Source organism: Vanacampus margaritifer, chromosome 10 (genome assembly GCF_051991255.1).
Source record: "Vanacampus margaritifer isolate UIUO_Vmar chromosome 10, RoL_Vmar_1.0, whole genome shotgun sequence".
In the NCBI taxonomy this organism is placed as follows: domain Eukaryota; kingdom Metazoa; phylum Chordata; class Actinopteri; order Syngnathiformes; family Syngnathidae; genus Vanacampus; species Vanacampus margaritifer.
Window position 1 is genome coordinate 27,929,440 of NC_135441.1, and position 24,640 is coordinate 27,954,079.

The 24,640-nt window shown below is 45.6% G+C and overlaps 2 protein-coding genes across 14 annotated transcripts in view; both read left to right on the forward strand.

Annotated features, from left to right (window-relative positions):
• Positions 1 to 68: 68 nt before the first annotated feature.
• On the forward strand, positions 69 to 11,496 carry mcm2 (minichromosome maintenance complex component 2). Its single transcript, XM_077577419.1, has 20 exons — positions 69 to 215; positions 1,665 to 1,870; positions 2,319 to 2,491; positions 3,494 to 3,618; positions 3,694 to 3,832; positions 4,146 to 4,243; positions 4,388 to 4,509; positions 5,764 to 5,971; positions 6,061 to 6,195; positions 6,277 to 6,468; positions 7,463 to 7,556; positions 7,634 to 7,712; positions 7,798 to 7,969; positions 8,312 to 8,438; positions 8,516 to 8,628; positions 9,667 to 9,831; positions 9,908 to 9,982; positions 10,397 to 10,579; positions 10,652 to 10,807; positions 11,300 to 11,496. The coding sequence occupies exons 1-20, from the start codon at positions 210 to 212 to the stop codon at positions 11,408 to 11,410; spliced, it is 2,679 nt and encodes an 892-aa protein (XP_077433545.1). The 5' UTR covers positions 69 to 209; the 3' UTR covers positions 11,411 to 11,496.
• Positions 11,497 to 15,577: 4,081 nt separating this feature from the next.
• ptprt (protein tyrosine phosphatase receptor type T) overlaps positions 15,578 to 24,640 on the forward strand; it is a 108,310-nt gene continuing 99,247 nt past the window's right edge. For 10 of the 13 annotated variants that reach the window (XM_077578433.1, XM_077578436.1, XM_077578429.1 and 7 more), the window contains exon 1: positions 15,725 to 20,527. In XM_077578433.1, coding sequence (XP_077434559.1) covers positions 20,440 to 20,527 — 88 coding nt within the window. In that variant the 5' untranslated portion in view covers positions 15,725 to 20,439. The other 3 variants (XM_077578427.1, XM_077578426.1, XM_077578428.1) reach the window with 3 other exon arrangements.

A 24,640-nucleotide genomic window follows, 5' to 3' on the forward strand; every position in this document is an offset into this window, starting at 1 on the left:
TATTTTGTACTGTGTAACTACCGTAGTTGTGGGCGGTCGATGCTGGACACATCCGTTAGCTGGTCTCGACCAATCGGAGACCGCGACGTCACGCTGTGTTTGACTATTCATTAGGATTCGCGGGCTTTCTGTACCACGTGATTAGGCTTGGCGGGAAAGTGAAGGTCTTACGGGTAGAAAGAGAAGAGGACGCGAAGAGCACACGGACAATGGCGGTGAGTCGCTTTCCGTCTTCTCACTTTATTGTTTGTTTGTGCGTGGACGACGTTTGATGTTGACAACTGTCGTATGCACATTGAGCGTATTTTGGCCGAGTTGTCAAGAAAATGGCGGTCCAAATGGTTGTCCAAGGAGATGCCACTTAGTTGAAATGGAATTCGTTGATGCCGGAATGTTTGGAAACGATGTTGGAGGTCATTCGGTGATGTTTCGTTTACTTGTTAGCGCCTTTGTTCGTCCGTCCAATGTGGGGTTCGCCTCATAGAAGCAAGCAAGCGCCATCTTGTCCTACACAATAAAACGCTTTCACTTTACTAACTTGTAATGTTACAAATGCGGTCTTCCGAAAATGTAAAGTACAACTTTTTGTCCCATGATAGGGAAATTTGCTCTTGTTACAGGAAAAACTCCAAAATTAATAAAACAAAACTTTTCAAAGTTGGAATATATGACGAGGGTTGCCTTGAAAGACCTGACAAAAGTTGTGACTTCAACATCTCCAGATCAGCCTGCCAATGTCGAATCTTCCAAATTGGGTACCGGGCAAGGGCAGGGTTGTCATCTGTAGGCGCATGCGGTTCGGAAGGCGCAGATTTGCATAATTGCCCCCAACAAAACGTTGACTCCATTCGAAGGTGAAAGTCTTCACTTGGCTGGCGTTCAACTGCTCTTTTGGACGTCGGCACAAGTTGATCCCCGTTGACATTTATCCTTCTAAAGTTTTGGCTTCGGGAAACGAATCAAGAATCCATCCTTTATATGTGGACGGTCGTCGTTTCTGCAAGTTCCATAACAGCTGTGTTTACTCGCCATACTTTTTTTCTTCCGGAGAACAAAACAAAGCACTACTAGGATGGCTCGTCAACGAGCCGACTTCATTTTGACTTCCTTCCGGTTCAAGCTACCCAAGTCACGTGACCTTGCTGTCGAAAAATAGCATTCGCGCAGTAACCCATTGATTATCTTATCAATTATTCTATTGAATAATCGAGTAATTGGCTCCCCCATAAGATGCTAATATTTTTAAAAATGATTTGTTAGCTCTTTGAATGGCATCACAAGGGTCACAGGATATTTTATGACTCTGTATTGTGAATACATAAACTACCAAATGAAAAATTTGACTCCCTTCCATCACAAAAAAAAGTTTTTACCTTATTCCCTTTTTTTTTTTGTAATCAGCAGTACATGGTTTTCTTCCAAATTACGTATTTACAACCATAAAACGCTAAAAACCAGCTGCTTTTTTTATGGTGAAAGGGTATATTTTATGGCAACAGTCAGCTTTATGCCAAACATTTTTGCTTTCTTGATGCCTCAAACATCTTTACAGTCCTTTTTGTTCTCTAAAGTACCAACAACGAAAATGTGCTTTTAAACAAAGTAATGACAAAAAGAACCCATTTTCCGAACAAAAGCAAAATTCTCCCATGTGCCGTGGCCAGGATTCATCCGAGTGGCAACACGTGGCCGCCGGCAGCCCCGAGCCGCTTTCCAGGAGGGGGGACCCGACCTCCAGCCCCGGCAGAGACCTGCCCCCATTTGAGGACGAGTCTGAGGGCCTGCTGGGGGACGTCAGCCTGCCCGGTGACGAGGAGGAAGACGGCGGCGGCGGCGATGGAGAGGAGCTGATTGGGGACGGCATGGAACGGTGAGGAGCGCTGGCCAAGTTAGGCCGACGTTAATTGCCACCTGCTGCAAATTAAGGAAATCACACTTGACATCTCGCGCCAAGGATTGCAGTTGCTCGTACCACAAGACTGCGGCAAAGCACAGCTTTTGTCTAAAATGACGCTCAGCTCACATTGTCATAATTGTTTTTGGCACCAAAATGGTGGCAGAGCACTACTTTTTTCTAAATGAAGCAACCAGAAGCCCTTTTGCAGTTTTGTTTGTGTTTGTTTGTCACAAAAGCATGACAAGAAAAGTCCTCTTTCTTTATTTAGCGCTTTCAAACCGCTGCAGGAAAGCGTCGGCGTAAAAGTGTGCTTTTCAATCTGCTGCCTGCCAGTCAAGACGTTGGGCGCCAGCTTGCCCTTTTGACTGGCGGGGGTTCCCAGGGGAAGTTTTTGTTGTTGATTATTGCAACGGGCCAACAGGGACTACCGGGCCATCCCGGCGCTGGATCGCTACGAGGCCGAGGGTCTGGACCTGGACGAGGAGGACCTGGCCGAATTGTCCCCGGGAGCCCGGGCGGCCGCCGAGGAGGCCATGAGGAGGCGTGATCGCGAGCGGGGCCTCAGCGGGCGCCTGAGGAGGGGCCTGCTTTACGGTAAGACCGCCTCCAAACGTTCTCACCTTCTCGCGCCTGACTTGACTTTGAGTTGTTGTTGTTTGTGCGGAGGCGTGGACTCGACACGTTGGACTGGACCGTGTCCTTCAAACGGACCGCCAAGTTGTTTAGAAGGACCGAGTGGTTCACACCTTTGGCTAGTATTGCGCCAGCGTAGGCTAAATGCTAAAAACATATCATTTTGCTCCATCATGTATTGACTTGTGCACACGCGACCTCGACCAAACTCGATCAATACATTCGAACCGTTTTATCACTACATTTGAACAACTTATTCAATACGTTTGAATCACTTTATCAGTACATTTCAACAACTTTATTGATATGTTTGGTTCATTTGTGCTGCTACGCCTTAAATAGATATTACACAGTTGAATTCAATAACTGACTTTTTACGGCATAATTGATGGCGGCTGATTTAGCAGCTAAGTTGCTAACGTACCTAAATAACACAGCAACACTTGCGCCAAACTGCTAACTTGAATGCTAATTTGAGCACACGTAAAGGGGGAAGAAATCCGGCTTGTACAATTTTGTCAAGCCTTTGTATGATCACATTTGAAAGCGCTCACCGGCAAGAGGGGAGCAAATTGCACAAAGCGGCGCCGTCGAGGTGAAAAAAAAAGCGCTCCTGAGGTTCCATCGGCAACATAAACATGTCCACCTCGCTCGCGCGTGTCCTTTTCATCAAAGCGACTGTCAACGTTCTTGAAGGGAAAGTTGACGGCTAAACCACATTGAAGCGCTGCGCCAATCGTTTCCTGCCGCAGGGGGCGTGTCCAGAGAAAGTCCACAGGACGCGACGTCAGGTCGCAACGATTGCTAGCTAAACATTGGTAGTCGTTGAAACACAATGACCGTGGTTTGAATGTATTGACAACGTTGTTTGAAAGGACGCGTGGCCGTTCAAAGGCAGTCGCATGCTTGCAGACCGGTTTGTTTTGTTTTTTTTAATTTGGGTTTGCGCACTGCGTTTTTCAGATAGCGAAGACGAGGATGACGAACGTCCGGCAGCGCGCCGGCGCCGGCTGGCCGAGCGGGCGGCGGAGGGCGCGGCCGACGAGGACGAGATGATCGAGAGCATCGAGAACCTGGAGGACATGAAGGTGGGTTTGCCGCTGAGCCCGCCCCAACCCGCCCGGCGCCCCAACCCGCTCGCTCACCCCCGTTCTCGTCCTCAGGGTCACACGGTAAGGGAGTGGGTTTCCATGGCAGCCCCCCGCCTGGAGATCTACAACCGCTTCAAGAACTTCCTGCGTACGCACGTGGACGAGAGCGGCCGCAACGTCTTCAAGGAGAAGATCAGCGACATGTGCAAAGGTGGGCACGCGCGCACGTTCCTGGCCGTCGTGCGTCTGGCGTGTTACAGTTGTCATGTCTTGGATTTGTCGCTCACGGTTTTCTTTTGTTGGAAGAACTTTTTACATTTGAAAATGCTTTGTTTTAATTTGGGTTGGTTTTGTCGTAAATACCATTTTTTCCATATAAAATGATTCGCCCCATATGGATGGGATGGAAAATAATAATAATAAAAACTAATAGATGACCCCCCCCATCGCCTTGTTGAAATGTTTTTTTTTTTGTTCAAGCACTAAGCCCGTGTCAGCTTCAAGTGTCTTGCGTGTGCGTGCAGAGAACAAAGAGAGTTTGGGTGTGAACTACGAAGAGCTGGCGGCCAGAGAGCACGTGCTGGCCTACTTCCTGCCCGAAGCCCCCACCGAGATGCTGAAGGTAAACGGAAAGGAGACCACCACCACACTTTCCTCTGACCGATTCCTTGCGCTCTTCCTACCTACATCAATTCCTTCCTTTGTTCCTTGCTCTTTTCTTGCTTGCCGCCTCCCGTCGCTCCATTTCTGTCTTGTTTGCCGGCAGGTGTTTGACGAGGCGGCCAAGGAGGTGGTGCTGTCCATGTACCCCAAATACGAGCGAATCGCCCACGAGATCCACGTGCGCATCTGCAACCTGCCGCTGGTGGAGGAGATTCGCTCGCTCAGGTGACGGCTACGTCCCCTGCCTTGGGGGGGGGGGGGGGGGGGGTGGGATTTGGGGTCTTGGAGGGATGAGGGGAGCCTGGGCCCGTTTGACTTGAAGAAGCGGGTCGTGGGCGGATGGATGGATGGTGTCCCTTAACTCTTTGACTGCCAGACGTTTTCAGAAAAGGGATGCCGTGGGTGCCAGCCGATTTTAAGCATTTTGACTGATCTTTCAAGGTCCATAGAAAATTATGTGTTTGGACTATGGAAACACACATACTGCCAAAACAAGATTGGACTCTCATCTTCCATCAGAAAAAAAAAGTTTGTTTCTACCTTATTCCGTTTTTGAGTAATCAACAATAGAAAATGGTTAGTTTCACCTGTTTTGAAAAAAAACGTCTTTTAACGTCTTTGGCACTGCTCCATAGGATTTTACGAAACGTTATTTAACGTTTTTGGCAGTCAAAGAGTTAAGCACCCGTTTGCTTGTTTTGGGTGAGCAAGACGGAGCCAGCTGCCGGCAAGTGGACAGCCCCCCCCCCCCTTTTTTTTCTCCCCCTGGTTCCCTGGGGGTGGCGGGGCCGTCCGGTAGGGATGTAACAATAACGATATCGTGATATCGCAATATTAAAACTGCCACAGTGTCGTCGTCGTCATGTCACAATATTAAAGGCAGAACGTTTGTTAAAAAAAAAAAAAAAAAAACTCTGGTGGCTGTTTTTTAGTGCGTTCAATTTTCACAAGGCATGTTTTGGCCCTTCAAATGTTTAAAATTCACACTAATGGTCAGATGAAGGGGAAGCTAATATGCTTGTGAAGCGAATCAATATGTGGAGAAACTCAATATGTGCGTGCATTAGCAAGTAAGTGTCTCAATATTAAATATTATCAGACATTGTAGGGCGTTTATATGTATTGCATAATATTGTGCTTTTTTTTAGTTTCAGCTTGTTTTTTTTGTTTTTTTAATAATGAGACTTTTTTTTTTTTTTTTTTGAACATTTTAATTTGAAAATAATTGGCCATTTGGCCCAATTGGTTGATGTTTGAAGGACAATCGACAAATCGGTCGGGCCCTACTTTTTTTTTAGTATACCCACAATATCGTGATAATTCTGGTATCTTGAGCGTCATATTATGATAATATGGTATCGTGATGTTTGGATGTCGTTACATCCCTGGCCGGGCCGGGTCCTCGTGATGGCCTGGGCCCGGTACGCATTTTGTCAGGCAGTTCCGGCGTTTGACTTTTGCTGTCGGTCGTGCTCGCAGGCAGCTCCACCTGAACCAGCTGATCCGGACCAGCGGCGTGGTGAGCAGCTGCACCGGCGTGCTGCCGCAGCTGGGCATGGTCAAGTACAACTGCAACAAGTGCAACTTTGTACTGGGGCCCTTTTTCCAGTCCCAAAACCAGGAGGTGAAACCGGGCTCGTGTCCCGAGTGTCAGTCGCAGGGACCCTTTGAGATCAACATGGAGGAGGTGAGCGCCGTCCGTCTGTGCTTGTGGCCGCTCCCGTGTCTTGACGGCCGCTTGGTCTCCGCTGACCCATTCCTTTTGGACTCCTTCAGACCGTGTACCAGAACTACCAGAGGATCACCATCCAGGAAAGTCCCGGCAAGGTGGCCGCCGGACGTCTGCCGCGCTCCAAAGACGCCATCCTGCTGGCCGACCTGGTGGACAGCTGCAAGCCGGGAGACGAGATCGTGAGTGTGTCCGGGACGGGACGGACGGACGGACGGGTGGGCCAAGCGGCGCCTCAAAAAGCCTTTTGCGCTTTCTTCCAGGAGCTGACGGGCATCTACCACAACAACTACGACGGCTCCCTCAACATGGCCAACGGCTTCCCCGTCTTCGCCACCGTCATCCTGGCCAACCACGTGGCGCGGCGAGACGAGGGCGTGGCCGTGGCCGAGCTGACGGACGAGGACGTCAAGGCCGTCGTTGCTCTCTCCAAGGACGAGTGCATCGGAGAAAGGGTGAGGGCTGGCTTTTGCTGGCCAAGAGGACAACACTGCTTTTTGCTAAGCTATGCTAAACGCTTAGCAATCATGATTAGCATTAATGTGCTAGCGAATGCCCCTCAAGGTACACGAACACTAACCAGCATTTAGTTTACACGTACATCATTATATCTAGTTTCTTTATTGTTTTTTTCAGGGCCGATACCGATTATTAGTATTTATTTTTCACTGATAGGGAAAATATTGGCATAAAAAAAAACCCTCTACTTCCTTATTTATTTGTTTTTAAACATGTTCATTAAACAATGTTTAGGGTTAGGGGAGCAAAAAAATAAATAAAAATCTTAGTCAGTAGACATCTTTGTTTTAAAAATCGAACAAAAAGTTCAGGGATCTTCCAGAGACTGTCGCATATCTTCAAAAGTTAAAGAAAAACTCAAGTAAATAGTTCCCTATTGTTTGCTACAGTAAATAAAAGTTTTTTTTAAATTTCAAAATATAGTATTCATTTCAAACAAAAACCAAAAGTGCAGAGAGTTCAGAAGCATCCATGAAAATCTATATTAGTTCCCTGATTTGTTTTTTCCTCCTGAACACTTTTTTAAATGGATCTATTATCGGCCGCATGATTCTTCAAAATGGCCGATATTCGTCAAAATGCTGAATATCGATCGGTCCAGCCCAAATCACTAAACAGACATTTGGTTTAATAACTTCCTGTCTGCTGCACGCGCCTCGAAAAAAGGTCCGTGTAGAAACATGGAAATGCTTCCACGTATGCTGTCGTCCCATTTTGAAAGTCCGACCCAGTTTTGCTATAATTATAGTCAGTTTTGTAAACATAAAATGTAGTTTCAGTTTTTAAAAAGCATTTTCTTTTTTAATTTTATTTTGTTAACGAAATTGTTTTTGTAATTTTAGCTTTCGTTTTTCGTTAACTAAAATAACCTTGGCCCTAACCGATATCGATGTTTGGCCGATAATCGGTCTGTTCTTTTTGTCCGTTCAGATCTTCGCCAGCATCGCGCCGTCCATCTACGGCCACCAGGACATCAAGCGAGCGCTCGCCCTGGCCATGTTTGGAGGCGAGCCCAAGAATCCCGGTGAGCATCGCCGCATCCGACCGCCATTTCCGGACCGGTCGGCCATCTTGTGATGGTTCCCGCTGCCGTTTGTTCAGGTGGCAAACACAAGGTGCGAGGTGACATCAACGTGCTTCTGTGCGGAGACCCCGGGACGGCCAAGTCGCAGTTCCTCAAGTAGGACATGGCGGCGTGCGTGCGTGCGTGCGTTGGTGCGTGGCAAATGTGACTTTTGCCGATGTCGCTGCTTTCACACGCGCAGGTATGTGGAGAAGGTGGCGAGCAGGGCCGTGTTCACTACGGGCCAGGGGGCGTCGGCCGTGGGCCTGACGGCCTACGTGCAGAGGCACCCCGTCAGTCGCGAGTGGACGCTGGAGGCCGGCGCGCTGGTCCTGGCCGACCGCGGCGTCTGCCTCATTGACGAGTTTGACAAGGTACGAGCACGAGTTCCGTGTCAGTCCATTCGTAGTTCATCGCATGACTTCAATAATTAACTCGCAATGAATTGCACATTTTATATCTGCATTTATAATAAAGTGTACAATTTTTTTTACACGCTTAACATAAAAGTCAGAAGAAATTTTAACCTAATAGAAATATGGTTGCATTTTTTTTAGTCATTTATTCATTTCATAACGATTCATGAATTATTTATTTTTTATTAAAACCCGGTACTGTAAAAAAAAAAAAACTGAGTGTGACATTGATTCGTTTTGGTCATTTTTCTTTTGTAAGATAACGGTGACAGCTCAGCGCATTTTTCTGCATCCCTGCAGATGAACGACGCGGACCGCACGAGCATCCACGAGGCTATGGAGCAGCAAAGCATCTCCATCTCCAAGGCGGGCATCGTCACGTCGCTGCAGGCCCGCTGCACCGTCATCGCCGCTTCCAACCCCATCGGTAGAGTCACGCGCACGCACGCACGCTCGCTCGCTCGCTCGCACGCACGCTAACAACCGGCCGACGTAACCTTCCAGGCGGCAGGTACGACCCCTCGCTGACCTTTGCCGAGAACGTGGACCTGACGGAACCCATCGTGTCACGTTTTGATGTCCTGTGTGTGGTCCGAGACACCGTCGACCCCGTGCAGGTACGCAAGTGGCGTTTGACGTGCATGCACGCCGTCAAACGCTGGCTCACGGAAACCGCATTTTTCAGCGCCTCAGATGAAAACCCCCTCAATAAACGAGCTGCTGCTAAATCCAGGGGAATAAAAAAATAAAAAGTAAAGGCATACTGAGCAGTAGAAAGTTACAGTAACTTTTTCATGTACACTTAATTGCTTTAAAAACACATTTTTCTACTTTGTCGACTGAAGATGACGTCACCTGTGCCGAGGAAGCGGGTCACGACCAATCACGGCCCACCTGTTTTCTGGCTATGGTCAGCAAACCGAGCCATGATTGGTCGTTACCTACTTCCTGAACCCTTTCATTAGTATTAATATGAGCTTTTTAAATATCTCGATTATTTGTCAACACAAGACTCAAAATGACAAAAGGCCACCGAGTGTTGTCGAGTAGAAATCTGACGGGATCCTTTGACCGTCCTTCTTCTGCAACACACAAATGAATCGATTGAAATAAACTCCAAAGGACAAAAACATTTTTGATTTTATTTCATCGTAAGCTGCAGTTTGAATGAGTTTTGTTTGGAACCAAAAAAGCTTTCCCCCATTTTTAGAGCTGTCAAAGTAATCAATTATCAAATTAATTGACAACTATTTTAATAATCAAGTAATCGTTTTGAGCCTCTTTTTTTTTTTCTTTCTAGAAAATTGTCCAAATCCTCAGATTTTCTGCATCTCCACAGTAATTGTTGACAGATTTCTGTAGTCCTTCATGAAAGAAGACTAAATCAAAATAAGACATTTACAAATTCCTGTTTTTACTTTTGCCCTTTTATTTAATCACGGTACGAAAGAAACACCAAACACCAGTTAATAAACAGTAATCGGGTGGAAAATACTTTTTTAATATATTTTAAAGCAAAATTAAAAAATATCGGATTAAATATATTAAAATAAAATTAAAATTTTAAATATTAAAAAAAAATATTCGATAGTGACAGCACAACCGGTTTTACATTTGGTGACGTGTAATTAAAAAAAGTTGTCGGTTGCGCGCAGGACGAGATGTTGGCTCGCTTCGTGGTGGGCTCCCACGTCAAGCACCACCCCGGCAACAAGGAAGGGGGCGTGGCCTTGGAGGAGGTGCTCCTGCCCAATTCGTCAGACGTGGCGCCCATCCCACAGGATCTCCTCAAAAAATACATCATCTACGCCAAGGACAGGGTGGGCGGAGCCTCGGCCTGACTGTCAGAGAGCGAGAGCGAGAGCCCGTTTGATTGACGGCCGTCTCCTTTTGCAGGTTCATCCCAAACTCAACCAGATGGACCAGGACAAAGTGGCCCGCATCTACAGCGACCTACGCAAAGAGTCCATGGTGAGGGACGCACGCACGCACGCACGCACGCACGCGACGCCAGGGTTTTTAGACTTTGACTTGTCATTTTCAGAGGTAACAAATCCAGAGACAAGTCCAGAAAGTCAAACCCCTGCCACAGTTTGGCTTTAGCCTCAAGTGCTAGCTAGCTAGCTCCCTAGCCAGCTTCCATGGTGCTTGTTTACCTGCTAGGGAGCTAGCTAGCTAGCATCAGGGGCTAAAACCAAACTCTGGCAGGGTTTTTACTTTCTGGACCAGGATTTGCCACCTCTGGTCATTTTTATTAGTGTTTTAGTTTACACACAGACGGATTATACATGCATTCTAACAAGTGGCGCACGCACACACACACACACACACACACACACATTCACATGCTACAGGGCTAACGCACATGCGCGCGGCGTCCTGCAGGCGACGGGCAGCATCCCGATTACGGTGCGCCACATCGAGTCGATGATCCGCATGGCGGAGGCGAACGCCAAGATGCACCTGCGCGACTACGTGATGGAGGACGACGTCAACATGGCCGTCCGCATCATGCTGGAGAGCTTCATCGACACGCAGAAGTTCAGCGTCATGCGCAGCATGCGCAAGGTACGCTGCGGCGCTGCTAGCGAGTGACCGGGGCTGCCGGCTTTAACGCCTTGTTCTCGTCCTTCCCTGCAGACGTTTTCTCGCTACCTGGCGTACCGCAAGGACAACAACGAGTTGCTGCTCTTCATCCTCAAGCAGCTGGCGGCCGAGCGCGTTTCCTACCAGAGGAGCCGCTACGGCGCGCGCGACGACACCGTCGAGATACCCGAGAAGGATCTGCACGACAAGGTAACCGTGCCAGCGAAAAGCTAACCGTTGCTAAGGCTAGCGTCCGCATGTAATTGCTACTGTCAGCTTCCGGATGATGAGTTAAATGTTAGCACTAACTTATAGCTATGTGGCTAAATGCTAGCATCAACAATTGGTCATGAGACCCTCAACGTGTTTAGCACGGATGCTACGTCAACAAAAGAAGCTCCATGCTAATGGCTAAAAGATTAAGGAACCGTTAGCATTTTTAAAAAAAAAATTCCCGCTTTTTTTCACCTCATGTATGTAGCATGACGAAAGAAAGTGGAGGGGAAAAAATCTCCCCAGTTTTTTTTTTTCCTCAGGTAGCAAATCTTTTTCTTTTTTCTTTTTTTGTTGTTGCTAGTCTTGATGAGGAAAAAACAAAACATTCACATTTTTTTCATTGAGAAAAAAATCTCTTCCACGTTTTTTCCTTTTGTTCTCGCTGCCAAAGAGGAGAAAACGCTGACAAACGTGTTGTTTTTTTAGGCTCGTCAGATCAACATCCACAACCTGTCGTCATTCTACAGCAGCGAGTCGTTCCGCGCCAACCGCTTCACTTACGACGGCAAGAAGAAACTCATCGTGCAGCAGTTCTGAGGTGGCGAGAGGAAAGCAACTTGTAAATAAGTGTACATGTTTTGTCCCTTGGCCTTGTTCTCGATTAAACGTGACTTTGTTGTGCACCCGTCTGGACTCCAGGGTTGGATTTAAATGCTGCCGTATTCCTGCATATTGTCAATTCCCAACATCCTGACATTTTTTTTTTATATTTCTGCACCTTAACTATTCCTGTGAAGCAAATTCTAGAAAGAGAGACAGTTGTGCTGTATCAAAATGCAAATCATTTTAAGAATTGAAATTTCATTTTGGGATGTTTTTGTTGACATAAACATCCATAGATCAGATTGACACAAACATAACAGGAGGGTTAAATTAATTAACTTGTCTAAACCATTCCAAAGGTTTGACAAAAGTTCAAAATAGGCATTTTTTCTCACCGTCTAGCAGAGGGGAGGAAAAGGGAAGGCGCAAATACGGATGCCCTAAAAAAAGAATTGCTGGTGTTTACTAGTTAGCCCCAAAGACAACATGAGTTGCCCTCAGCTCTGTTCTAAAAACAGCTCACCAGTGATGGGACACTGCGACTTACTAAGAAGCATTGAAATAGAATGTTAATGTTAACATTTATTTATTTAAACTTAACATGGTACGTTTCTTGGCTACCAGCTATTCAATATTTTTTTCCAAAACAAAACAGATTGTGTTCAAAGTGGAATAAATGTTTTATGTACACAAATATTTTGAGAAAAAAAAGTCACTTAAGAGCTGTCATTTTAATACCGTGTCATTTTTGCCGACGGTTGTCAGAATGTAAAAGTTGAAAATCCGAGTCTGCAGCAGTTTTGGCCTCATCGCGCGTTTGCTTCCGATGACGTCATCACGTCATTTGCCCTGGCAAACAAACCTCTTTCTTTTCACAATGGAATGGATGGTAAGTGATCAATAAAACCTGTGATGTCATCATGCAATCAATCATTCAGTCAGTACATTCTTCATTCGTGGCTAACTAAAAAAAAAAAAAAAAAAATCCATCCATCGCGCGGATCACCTTTCAGATGACTAAATCCAATGGAAAGCAACAAAATGACTTCCGACACTTTGACCTCCTCATCCATGGACTTCCCTTTTGTTTGGACTTGCGCATATTTAGCCTGCATGTCCTTCCTGCCTGCTTCCTTTCCTTCATGCCGTCGTCGTCTTCTACCTTTCAGCAATGAAGAGCCTTCATCTACACATTTTCACATCTTTGTGCACAACTACTACTTTGATGTGCACAAGCACAAACATATATATAATACACTGCATAATACTGTATGTGTGTAAAATAAAACGTGCATTGGCAATTGCATTCCACTAGATGACGCCATGTGACCAACGGATGTAATAATGTCCGTTTGCTGAATAAGTCTAGCGTGTTTTCATTGTTGTTGTTTTTTGTATTGCAGGTTTATTTTTCTTGTTCCACCATTTTTGTCCCTCAACTGCTTCAATATTTCTCGTCCGATTGAAACCATTCCGACTTCAACATGACCGGTTTCCCACAATGCAACATTCTTCGCCCCAACAATCCACATTCACTTCCAATGAGTCATTCCAAAATTCCTTTCCATTAAAAATTCCAGACTGTTGAGCTCATTTAATTCCCCTTTGGATCAATCGTCAGCACTCCCACAATTATTCTGAGCCAAAATGTTCCCTCCACATGTTGCTTATTTTGTCCCCTTGTTGGTTAGGAAATTGACTTTGGATCACCAAATTCCATCAAATGAAATCTCATTCCACAATGCATGCATTTTGACCACTAGCATCCGACCGAGCTCATTCTACATTGCTCAATATCGCTTAATATCATCCTAAATGATTCAATTGCATTGGACAGACAGTAATTCCACATCTTTCAATATCAGTCCATGTTGCGATATATTTTTATTCTGTATTCACACGCAGTTTCTCCAAACATTGCTTCATCGCGTTCGAATGATACGTAATACGCTTCCATTAAATAATCACAAATGTTTTTCATTCATTTTTTGAAAGTTAATAACTCCAAATAAATGTTTGCTTTGTATGTGTGGTTGAGAATGATTTCATTCATAACTCATCCTTTTTTCTTCGCTATCTCTTGCAGGCAGTCACACGTACTCAGGCACGCGCACGCGCACGCGCTCACTCCACTCTGTGTGTGCGTGGATTAGATTTAGTGGAGAGGATTATCCAGTGTGAGGATTTCCCGCCTCTTCCTCACCTGTCAATCATCCTCAGGAGGCTCCACGATGAAGATGGCGCCACCGTCATCATCATCATCATCATGCATCTGTGAATCATTACCTCCGCCAAGCCCTTCCAAATTCTTTTCGGTCTAAATTTCAGAGACAACCGGTGGGTGGTGTCTGGTCGGTGCTGGGCTTCGCTTTTCTTTCTTTTCTTTTGGTCCCTCTTCGGCTCTCCTGGCGGCCCCACGACTCTGGCTGGATTTTGAAGTGTTCGGTTTAGGTGAACGGTACGGGAATTCTTATTTTTTTTTACACGCACGCACGCACACACATACCAAAAAAAAAAAAGGGAGAACAATGATGATGACATGTCAAATGATCAATACTGAGCTCTCCCCAAAATAAATAAATAAATAAATAAATAAATAAATAAATTTCAGAGACAACTGTCGGCATGACGCAATCCGCCGCTGAATGACAGCACTAATTAAAATTGAGCTTTTGCATTATTTTTTTTTTGGGGGGGGGGGGGTTCTGATGAAGGGGGTGTTCCTAATCAAGTGGATCCATTCCAAGTGTATGACGCCACTCGCTGGCGGGAATCCTGGCAGTCGGTCCCGCGTTAGCTGTCATAATCCCGTCTCAGCGCTAACGGGATTGCGGGGCCACGCCGGGACGCGGGTGCGCCTTTAATGGGGCGGGCCAGACATGGACGTGAACCCTCACCTCAACTGTAACAAAGTTCAGTAGCCTACAGGTGACCCACTAACGAGTTTTTCATGACGGGTCATGCTTTGATTTGCAAGCAAAAATCGACGCCGATGACTCGTGGGTTTACTTCATTACAAGCAACAGCTGGCTGCAAAGTACTACTTTTGTCCAAAAGACAACCCTCAATTGAAGTTCACTCTTGAACTAAACACAAAACAAAGACAATTACACCTTTGGTATTTAAAACCACCACATGACTTACTTTAAGTTAGCTGTTTAGCTTAATGCTAACAAGCAATGCAAAACGCCATTGACTGGCTAACGTAGCCTATTGCATCTGTTTTTTTGGGCATGATAGGCATGTCGGCAAGAAAACCAAACAATGTCAAGGGGGCCTAAAATGGCTGCTTAAAACCAAAATGGCTGCCTTTGTGTGTCCTTGTGGGCATGACCCACTGACCTGAATATATGACTAGATAGCCCATATGCGCCCCTGCAAGCCGTTGAAGTCACAAGGCGGCCATCTTGCTCCTCCCATCTCGCAAGCAGACTTCTGTCTAATTAAACTATACGGTAGACGTACAGATGAGACGTATACAGCTCGTAGGCAGTCAGTATAAGTGACGGGGGCGGGGGTGGGGGTTGGGGGGCTTTGTGGTGAAGTGGTCACTATTTTTAAACAAGTAAAAAAAAAAAAGAAGATATTAGATTTGGCAGAGGCAACTTTGGTTGAATTACAGTTATAATTCGTTCATACAAAATATACAAGTTTCCTCTGATTGAAAACATCATAAATGAAGCTTTTTCTACTAAGTACGGTCTCAAATGTTCTCCAATTTGGATCCTGTAAATGTCTAGGATCGTATGCCGAGAAACGTTTCTTGAGAGGAGCAATATGGCAGCTTTATAAAGTCTTGGCCTATCGGCTATCGAGTTTTATATTCCAATCAGTGACAAGACTTTTGGAGACTTATTTGGGAATGACTTAGCTATCACATTTTGTGTTGCTTTGAAATATTTTTTCAAATCCAATTTGAGCCAAAATGGCCAAACTTGCTTTGGAGGTGGGAATGGGAATAATATTATTCCAACGCCAGTTATTTGTCAACAACTATGAGAAAATAAAATAATGTCAAATGAGCCTAATTGGCCATTTCAAAGCAAAATGGCTGCCTTCATGTCTAATTTGGGGCGTGGCTTCATGATTTTTTTTTCATGTGGAGCCTATACTCATGTTAGACACCCTCTCTGTCCACTTGGTGGCGCCAATTCACTTGGAAGGCAGCTAAAGAAGAAGAAGAAGAAGAAGCAGGAAGTAGATGAAGGTGACAAAATGGAAGATATTTTTGGATTTGTTTGCTGGAATTGTTGCAGTTCCTCACGATTTTGCTTGGAAGTGGTTCCCTGTCCAGGTAGCTATGGAACTCATTCACTTTGAATTGTCACGGTAGCTATTAAGCTACAAGGCTAACCAAGCACTTTGTGTTTCAAGTTTTCAATTACCATTGTGGGGACCGACTTGAAATTGTGGCGACATTTTGGTGGTCCCCACAATGATACAAATGCAAATGTGTGTGTGTGTGTGTGTGTTTTTAATGGATAAGACAATTGAGAAAAGGTTTTCATTTTTAACAACGACCAGTCTGTTGAGAAGCTTCATCTTGACAAAAGTAGTGCTTTGCCGCCACCTTGTGGCATCTTGGTGCCAAGAAACTGTGTTGCTGAGAGCGCCATTTGGACAAAAGACGTGCTTTGCCGCCATCACGTGGTAACTTGCTGCCAAGGATCTCTAAAGAAGTGATTTGAGGAGCTCCATTTGGATAAAAGTAGTGCTTTGCCACCATTTTGTGCCATTTCTATGCAATCAAAAGCCATTTTGAGTGCGCCCTCATCACTGGGAGATTTCCCTTAGTTGCGCCGTCTCCACAAATTGACCGTCCGGCCAAGGGTTCCAAAACCTTTGGGATGATTTCCCGATCCAGCGGATGGCGCCGAGGAGCACACGTTGGGGGAGAAGAAGAGTGTCAGGTGTGAAAGGTGTCCCGTGGCGACCGCGGGCCGTCGAGGTTAAGCCGCTTACGGGATTGACATCTTGGGCCGGGTCAACGACACGCCGCCGCCAGCTGGCTGGACGCGCCGCAAGGATGGGCCTCCTTGCGATGGGTCGCCGGCAGCTTGCCTGTCATGTTTGCGGACGGCGAATTAGCCAGATTGACCTGTGTGGCCGTGGTCAGCGGTGTCAGTGGCCTTAATCGGCGCCGGCCGACGCCTCTGAGGTGCTTGTGTCACGGTGACGCAGCATGTGGCTCGTTTTTGTTTGCTATTTTGCAAAACAAGACGGAAAGGACATACGGTCACGGAGGTTTGTCACTCGCCGTGCCGATGACGTCACTGTTGTGATGGAGCAGCCAGTGACGGGGAACCCGAGTAACTCGAGTGCCTCAGCTGAAAAAAATATTTCAACTTCTGCCGCTTATTTACGTGTGCAGAAGACGTTAAGCAACAAGCGTCATGCATAAAACGTCACAATAAACCTCACCTTCCCAAATAATGGACATCGCTGCCTTGGGACGCTTTTATTGTCGAGTTGATACCAGCAGGGTGTCGTGGCAACTAACTAACTAAATTCGATTTCAATCAGGGTTGGGGATTCAATCCAGCAGGTCCAGAATGTCAAAACCCGAAAAGAGTTTGAACTTGAGCCACGGGTGCCGGCAACTTAAGGAGTTTGTCTCCAGCGGGTGCCGGCAACTTAAGGAGTTTGTCTCCAGCGGGTGCCGGCAACTTAAGGAGTTTGTCTCCAGCGGGTGCCGGCAACTTAAGGAGTTTGTCGCCAGCTGTTCAGCAGAAGCAGCTGAAGAAGCCAAACTCCTTTTTGCCGGGTTTTGACTTTCTGGACAGGTTGGACTCCCCGAGCCTGATTACAAGTTACTTTCATCGTGAATGAATGACAGCGGCTTTTGCCCGCACTCAATTGCAAGATGGAGGGATGACGTCATGGACCATTTTTGGGTGCTGTTCGAAAAGGAACAAGATGTTTCCTCATTTGAGCGCCGTGGGTGGCGGATTTGACAAAGTAAGAGCGCCTCCTGTGGTGAGCTTTCATTTTGAAAATTGTGGGATACACAAAGTGACGGTCCCAGATTGTGAGGACCCACACGGTGAGAGCAGTGGACTGCTCATTAGTGTGTGTGTGTGTGTGTGTGTGTGTGTGTGTGTTATGGGCATGTTGTGTACGTTATGTGCGTGTTTGTGTGACTGTCAGTTTTGATTGTGCGCTTGTGAAAATAAATACATAATGTCAATAATAGTCATGATGTTTATGCTGTTGCTCGTCGTTTGAGCGCATCGTCAACACGCTCCCATGACGTCAGCCAGCTTGTTAACCTGTTGGTTGTCTGTTTACGCGCGTGCGCGCTTGAAAGGTGTCGACATCACCACAGGACGTTCGTGTCATTAAGTATGTCCTCACTAATGGAACTGACTTTGAGGCAAGCGCGTTTGTGTGCGCGTGTTGATGTTTGTGTGTGACTGAAATAAATCCAACATGTATGAAGGATTCCGCTTTGCCCTTGGGCGCCCACGTGCACGCGCACGCACGCAGACATTCAAACTGCGTCCACCGTTTCCTCCTCGTGCGAGTTTCGGCTTGTTTGTGGCGTGAAGTGACGTCATCGTGTTTTTGACCTCTTGCCTGATGACCAAAAGCGCTCGCGGGTGTTATTGTTCGCCGTCACGTGACGTGGGCGCGTCCAGGTCATGTGACGAGGGCACGTGCGCGTCGTCTGCGTCGGCGGCGGCCAAGTCGTCTGCGTGCGCCAGCCGAGTACTGATGCCGACCTTGAGTGGACCGACGGGACCGGACAGGACGGACGAGCGACGCCGCCCGCGTCAAGGACGCTCGTTGACGTTGTTTTGTCGTCTGCCGGGACAAAACGGGTTGCCATGGAGACTTCAAAACTATCAAAACGACGTCACAAGTCGGGGCTCACTGCGAGCCGTTCCACAGCACGAGTCGGGTTTCAAGTCGGGGTTCAGGCTTGGAAAATGCTTCAAATTGGCCGCTCGGGTTTTGAAAGGAGGGTTCGAACAGAGTTTTGATTTGGCTTTTCAAATGACGGTTTCAAGACAGGGTTGGGCTTTAGCAATCAGCATTTCAAAGTCAGATTAGGGTTTTAAATTGGGCTAGAGGTTGTAATGAAATAAGGTTTCAAGCAGGCAATCATACTTATTCAGATTACAGCCTTCCTTTTCCCTTCCTTGGTTATCTGCTTTCACTCCTTCCTGGCCCTCACTTACGTTTTTCCTTTCCTTCCTTCCTTCCTTCCTTCTCCTCCTCACAGCCTTCCTCAATTTCTGCCTTCTTTGTCTCCTTTCCTCCTTTCCATCTTTCATGTGCATAATTGATGACTAATCAATCAGTGAGGATGTTGCAAAAAATCCAAAGTGACGCTTTGGCGGCGATGCAAACTAGCCATCGATTGGTCGCCGCTTAAACGAGCAAATTATTCATCAGCTGTCGGGTGCGGAGGACGACAACTGGGAGGAAAGGTCGCACGTGGAAAAGTTTGTCGCAGCACTTGTCGACCTTTCAGCCTTTCCAATGATAGGTTAGGGTTTGAAATGAGGGTTTCCAGCAACAATGGAGGTTTTTTTTTTCTTTTTTCCCCAAATGAAGGTTTGAAGTCAAGTCAGGGTAGGGCTGGACTGGCACAGAAAAATCGACCTTGGCATTTTGGCTTATGCCTACCGGCTCGACTCCTGACCATACCTTTCTAACACATTGTTCTGCCACTAATATTTAACTAGAAAGCAGTGCATCGGCCCCAAAAGTTGCCGGCCCACCGGGAGTCTGCCCTGTGTGCCAGTTGGCCAGTCCAGCCCTGAGTCAGGTGTCAAAATTCAAACATTGGTGGGTTTCAAATTCGGGTTTCAAGCCAGCATTAGGTTTCCAAATGAGGGTTTCGAGCAATAGTCAAAGTAAGCCAGAGTTAAGGTTTAAAATGTGTTAAAGTTTCAAATTCTGCGTACGGTTTAAATTTTAGATAGCGTTTGAAATGCTTTCAAATTGAGATTTAATCAAAGAATATGCAGGTTTCAAATGAAATTCGGCTTTTGTCTGTTGTCTTTTATCTTGATGACAAATCAACAAGATGGCGTGAATATACTCATCCAAGCCAAACCAACTGCAACTGAAAATCAAAGTTATTTTCCCCAATTGAATTGAATTGCAAATGAATGAATGAACATGAGTTGACGTCAGTGAGGCTGCCTGCGGAGTGTTCAGGCGCTAGGACCTGGGGGACAGCTCGTAAGGCTGGCGGTATGCGGCGCGTGCGTGAACGGAAACCGGACTTTACAAAATAAAAGCTCACGACGAGTGTCGTTGGCAAAAGCGGAAAAGAAATACGAAAACAAAGTGTTGGCTCTTTTCAAATCGGAAGGAAAAACATTTCTAAGACATCAAATATGTTAATGCCTATCACGGAGTTTCCATGTGAGTCAGCTGGAAAATACAATTTGCACAAACTTGTACAAATCAGAATTGATATTGACATTATGGGTTCAATTAAGTAAAAAACAAATAGAAACAAATGATTGAAATATTGACTTCTTCCCTCCTCTCTGTCCTTCCTTCCTTTGCTTTCTTATTTCTCTTCTTTGTTCCCGTCCTTCCTGAATGTGTCCTTAATTCCAGCCTTGTCTCTTTTCTTCTGTCCTCGTTTCCTTTCATTCCTATTTTCCGAACCTCCATCACCACCTTCGTTGTATCCTTCCTGCCCAAACAGTTTTAAAGGGTGCCTTTATTTTGAAACCGTCCGAGCCGGAACCTCCCTGCTGATCTCCATGCGCGCGACCCGATGTTGAGGGCGGGAGCGCGCTTGGCAGTGGAGGTACGTGAGCCTCCTCCAGCAGTCAGTCAGTCAGTCAGTCAGTCAGTCAGTCAGTCAGTCTGACGGTCACTTCTCGCAACTTTGACGCCTTTGGCGCAAATGTGACTCCAAAATACATCACTTGGATTTAACCCCAGACTTTTTTTTTTCTTTTTTTTTTGCGGGGGATTACACGAGCGAGGAGGCGCGAGCATGTGATACAAGTTCGGCAAACGGAGGAATAACAAAAAGAAGAAAAGAAGAAGCGATGGACGCGGGGAATCACGTGCTGATTTGGCGCGTACTTTTCTTCTACCTGGCGCTTGTGGGATTTGCTGGCGCGCAATTTTTCTCAGGTAAATTAATGACAGCAATACATCATCGTCATCATTATGATAAGATTGATTTTGGTTAGAATTGGAATTGCTGCTTATTTGTCCGTCAAAAAAAAGTGTGGATTTATAAATGTCTGTCTGTCTGTCTGTCTTTGTGTCTGTCTGTGCAAACTTTCTGGTTCTTTTTCTCACACCTTCTGTTTGGTATTCAGCCCACGATTGCACGAAGCACATGCAGCGCCCCCCCCCCCCCCCTTCCCCATTCTGTTTCCGTCAACGAAGGGTGCATGTGAGACTTGTTTACAATTGTCACATTTCTTCTTTCTATTGGTCTGAAATGACTTATGCAGCAACGTGACGCTACTTGAATTGTCACGGATTGTACGAAACGATTTGGGCGCGCGCGCGTGTTTTGGGAGCTTTTGGCCGAGTTGTATCTGCAGTGCCCTTTTGTGTCGTCAGGGGGCGATAGTGGCCCATCAAATCTCGCACACACAAACATACATCAAGTCGATGGGGTTTTTCGACATTTATATTTATCTTGCTAATATGCAAAAGTGATTTTATGAGAAATGGATGATTTCATTCAATTTTTCATTTGTGTTGCTTAAGCGCAGCCTGTAATATTTGAACTACTGATGTTTGGTCAATTCAACAAAATTGTGGGTCAGCGTTGTTGCAAAATTATATGAATTAGTCTTTCTTTTGCTGTAGTCGTTTTTTTTTACCATCCTATTTTTTTTTAATATGAATTTGAACTTTATCATTGAAATATGAAGTTGTATATATTTTTTAAAGCCGTATTTTTCATGTTTTTAAGACAAAGCTGGCTGTAACGTTTTTTGGGGCTATTAAAATAAATAAATACATTAAACAAAAACTTTGGGTCAAAAGTAACCTAATTATGGATCAAAAATGGACCGTTCCACCATTTTTTATGCGTCAATTTGACCCAACTTTCTGGGTTGTTTTATACAAAATGACCCAATTTTTTTGGACCCAAGTAAAGGATCTGACCAATATTTATGAGTTGTTTTACACCAAAAGACCAATTTCTTGACTCAAAGTTGGGTCAAATTGACTCAAGTAGAGGATTGGTCCATTTTTGACCCATAGTTGTAGACAATCTATAATGTCATAAAAAAGGTAATTAAAAAAAAGCTGAAATGTGTACAATATAGGACTACTAACTGGACCAAAAACATCATCATCAATCAATATAGGCGCTTAAGAATGGTTTCTTGGAAATCGGAGTTAAAAGTTGTACCACTGATTGCCACAGCCACCTATTTGGGGTCAAATTCATTCTGCGAACTTGCAGCAGCAGGAGCCGCGCTCGGGAATCATTTGGCGATCGAAGCCCCCAATTCCAACCCGTAATGCTGAGTGGCAAGCGGGGAGGCAAAATGGCTTCCATTTTGACAGTCCTTGGTAAGACCCGGCCGAGGATTGAGCCCGCGACGTCTCAGGGCGGCCACTCTGCCACTAGGCCACTGATTTGCTTTGCTTTGAAATGTTTTTGCCTTTGTTGGGGGATCTTTTTGTGTTCAGATTTGAAATGAAGGCTTTCAAGCAAGCAAGTTTTAGCTTCCAATAGCGAGCGCATCGCTGGCCCGCCAGATCATCAGATTGAACGTTTTGTGTCGTGTTGCTTTCAATTTTGTAAACGAGGTCACGCCGCATGTTCAAGGCTCGCTTTTAGAGGGGCCTTTGATTGTGGGCGGTCTTAAGGCACACCTGTGCGGTCATCGCGCCGTCTAATCGGCAACTTGACATGCTGAATCGGGACTGCGCAATTCGTGGACGCTGGATTCGTAATGCCAAATCGGACAACCACCAGGGGGCGCCGTATGCTCAAGCCTTCGTTGCGTTGCGCCCTTGATTAGTTGAACTCACAGAAATAGTTCAAGCCTAACATAAGTTTTATTTCATTTTTTTACGTGACAAATTACCATTGACTTAAAAAAGCAACAACTTATATGATACATATTTATTAGTCTAATAAAATTTATTTGAAATGCACAATCCTCAGGTTGATGTATTTAGAATTAGTGTAATTACTCAAATTTAATAATAAAGAGAGTATTTATTTAAAATACATAGAGTATATTGTTTGAATTGCACAATAATCAGGTTACCTTTACACGATAAATATGCTGTATATATAAATAACATCTATATAAATATACTTTTGTCTTGAGGAGGCGCTCGCTCGGCGGTCACCTTGCAAGAGGTCTCGTCTTTGAAGTCCAAATTGCACTTAAGGAGATTTGTTTGACACCGCGTGTCGGCTCCTTGACGGCCGGCAAAGGAGCGGGAGGACGAATGAAGGAGCAAGCTCGCTAGCTCGTTAGCTCGCTAGCTCCCACGGTGCCCGTTTACCTGCTAGCTAGCTAGCTAGCATCATCAGCAACATCAGCTATGGTTTCAGTTTCCTCACATGGGCCTGTTGAGAGTTTTATTCATCTTTGTAAGTAGTTTTGTTCCTGTAGCCTTACCGGCTTTCCTTTCACCAAGTGATCACTGCGTGTACAACCCTTGTCCGACTTTGAACGTTTTTAATCAAGGTCTGCCGTCTTCTTTCGGTAATTAATCCCCCCCGCCTTTATTGGTTGATACTTTCAGAATGCTAAAGTAGCTTTTATTTTTTCTCTCGACTAGACCGGTCGTTACAGCCATAAACAGCACAAAACTTTTTTCTCAGCTTTTTTCCTGCGCTTACTTTTCCTCTAATTAAGGAAGTGAAATGAATGCAATTTGAATTTATACTTCAAACGGTTTTCCACATTTGCCTCGTTGACGTCAGCGTTTAAAAACATTATTTATTTTTTTACCCATTTTAAGGCCATTGTTGGCAATTCCCCGCGAGCGAGCGTTGAAGTACGTACATTCATCTGCATTAAAGCCGCGGCGCGGCGGCAAATTGCGGGCCACACTCAGCGAGCTCTCGGCTGTGGCTTCGGCGGAGATAATGGAGACTTAAAACACTCGCACGCGTCGCTCGGGAACCCCGAGTGCCCCGACCCATTTGCCGTCAGCGAGTGCGCTCGCTCGCAAAGCGGCGAGTCAAGTCTCAATTATTGAGGGAGCGGCGTCGAGTGCATGCGCCGGCCAGGTTCAAAACACCAACGGCAAAATCTGGACGCATTAGCATTAGCATTAGCATGGCTTTTATATTGGTTTCATTTATTAAAATAAGAAAAAAAAGCAAGTATTTAAAAAAAATTCAAATGCAAACATGTAAAATGATCATTATATTTCAAATGAGAAAAAATCCCAAATTATAAAAAGCATTTTTCCCCCAAATTTAAAATATTCCAAATTGAATTGCAGCTCTAGAATGACGATTTGTTAATTTAGAATTTTGATGCAAATTTCAGGCCAATTATAAACAAATGAAGCGTTTGCAAGGTTTTCCAGTGATGTTTTGCAATCTTTTTGACTTTTAAATTATAAATCATATCAAACTTAACTGATCGCGAAAGAAAGGAAAGAAAAAGGGAGGAAGGAAGGAAGGAGGGACGGAAGGATGCAAGAGAAAAAGGGTGACGGCAGCGATCGTGTTTGGCAGCGTTTGCGCCAGCGTTAGCCTTGGATGCTAATCAAGTGGCCCGCCGCGCCCGCCGCCCGCCGCCCATCGCATGCTCGTGTGTGCGTGTGTGTGCGCGTCTCAGACTAGAGACACTCGTGGGAAGGTAACAAGGCCCTTGTCTTATTGTCCAACCCTCTCGAGGTCCTATTAACCTTTGCTGAACGCACGCACGCACGCACACACGCTTTCTCGCTCATAAGCACGAGTTAATTGGCTGAGAAAAATATTGTTCAGCAAGTTAATGCCACCATTTGCGCATGGCTCCCATTGGAGTCATTGTGTGTGTGCGTGCGCGCGTGCATGTGCTCGTTCCTCCAATCAACATGAAATTCAACAGGACGCACAAAAATGTCTCAAGCAGCCACGCTCAAAATTGAAGAGCAAGTCGGCCATTTTGGTTCACAGATGTCATTACGCAATCAGGCGAATTATTATTATCACGTTAAAGCATTCATTCATTATCAGTGACTTTGGCTGCAGGTCGGTGGAGGTGGCCGCCTCTGAATTTTATATACAGGAGAAACCCTGCTTGATGAGCAGGA

Coding starts and splice junctions, on each gene's coding strand:
- mcm2 (XM_077577419.1), top strand. Junction 6,469..7,462: donor ACGAGTGCATCGGAGAAAGG/GTGAGGGCTGGC, acceptor TTGTCCGTTCAG/ATCTTCGCCAGCATCGCGCC. Junction 9,832..9,907: donor TCATCTACGCCAAGGACAGG/GTGGGCGGAGCC, acceptor CTCCTTTTGCAG/GTTCATCCCAAACTCAACCA.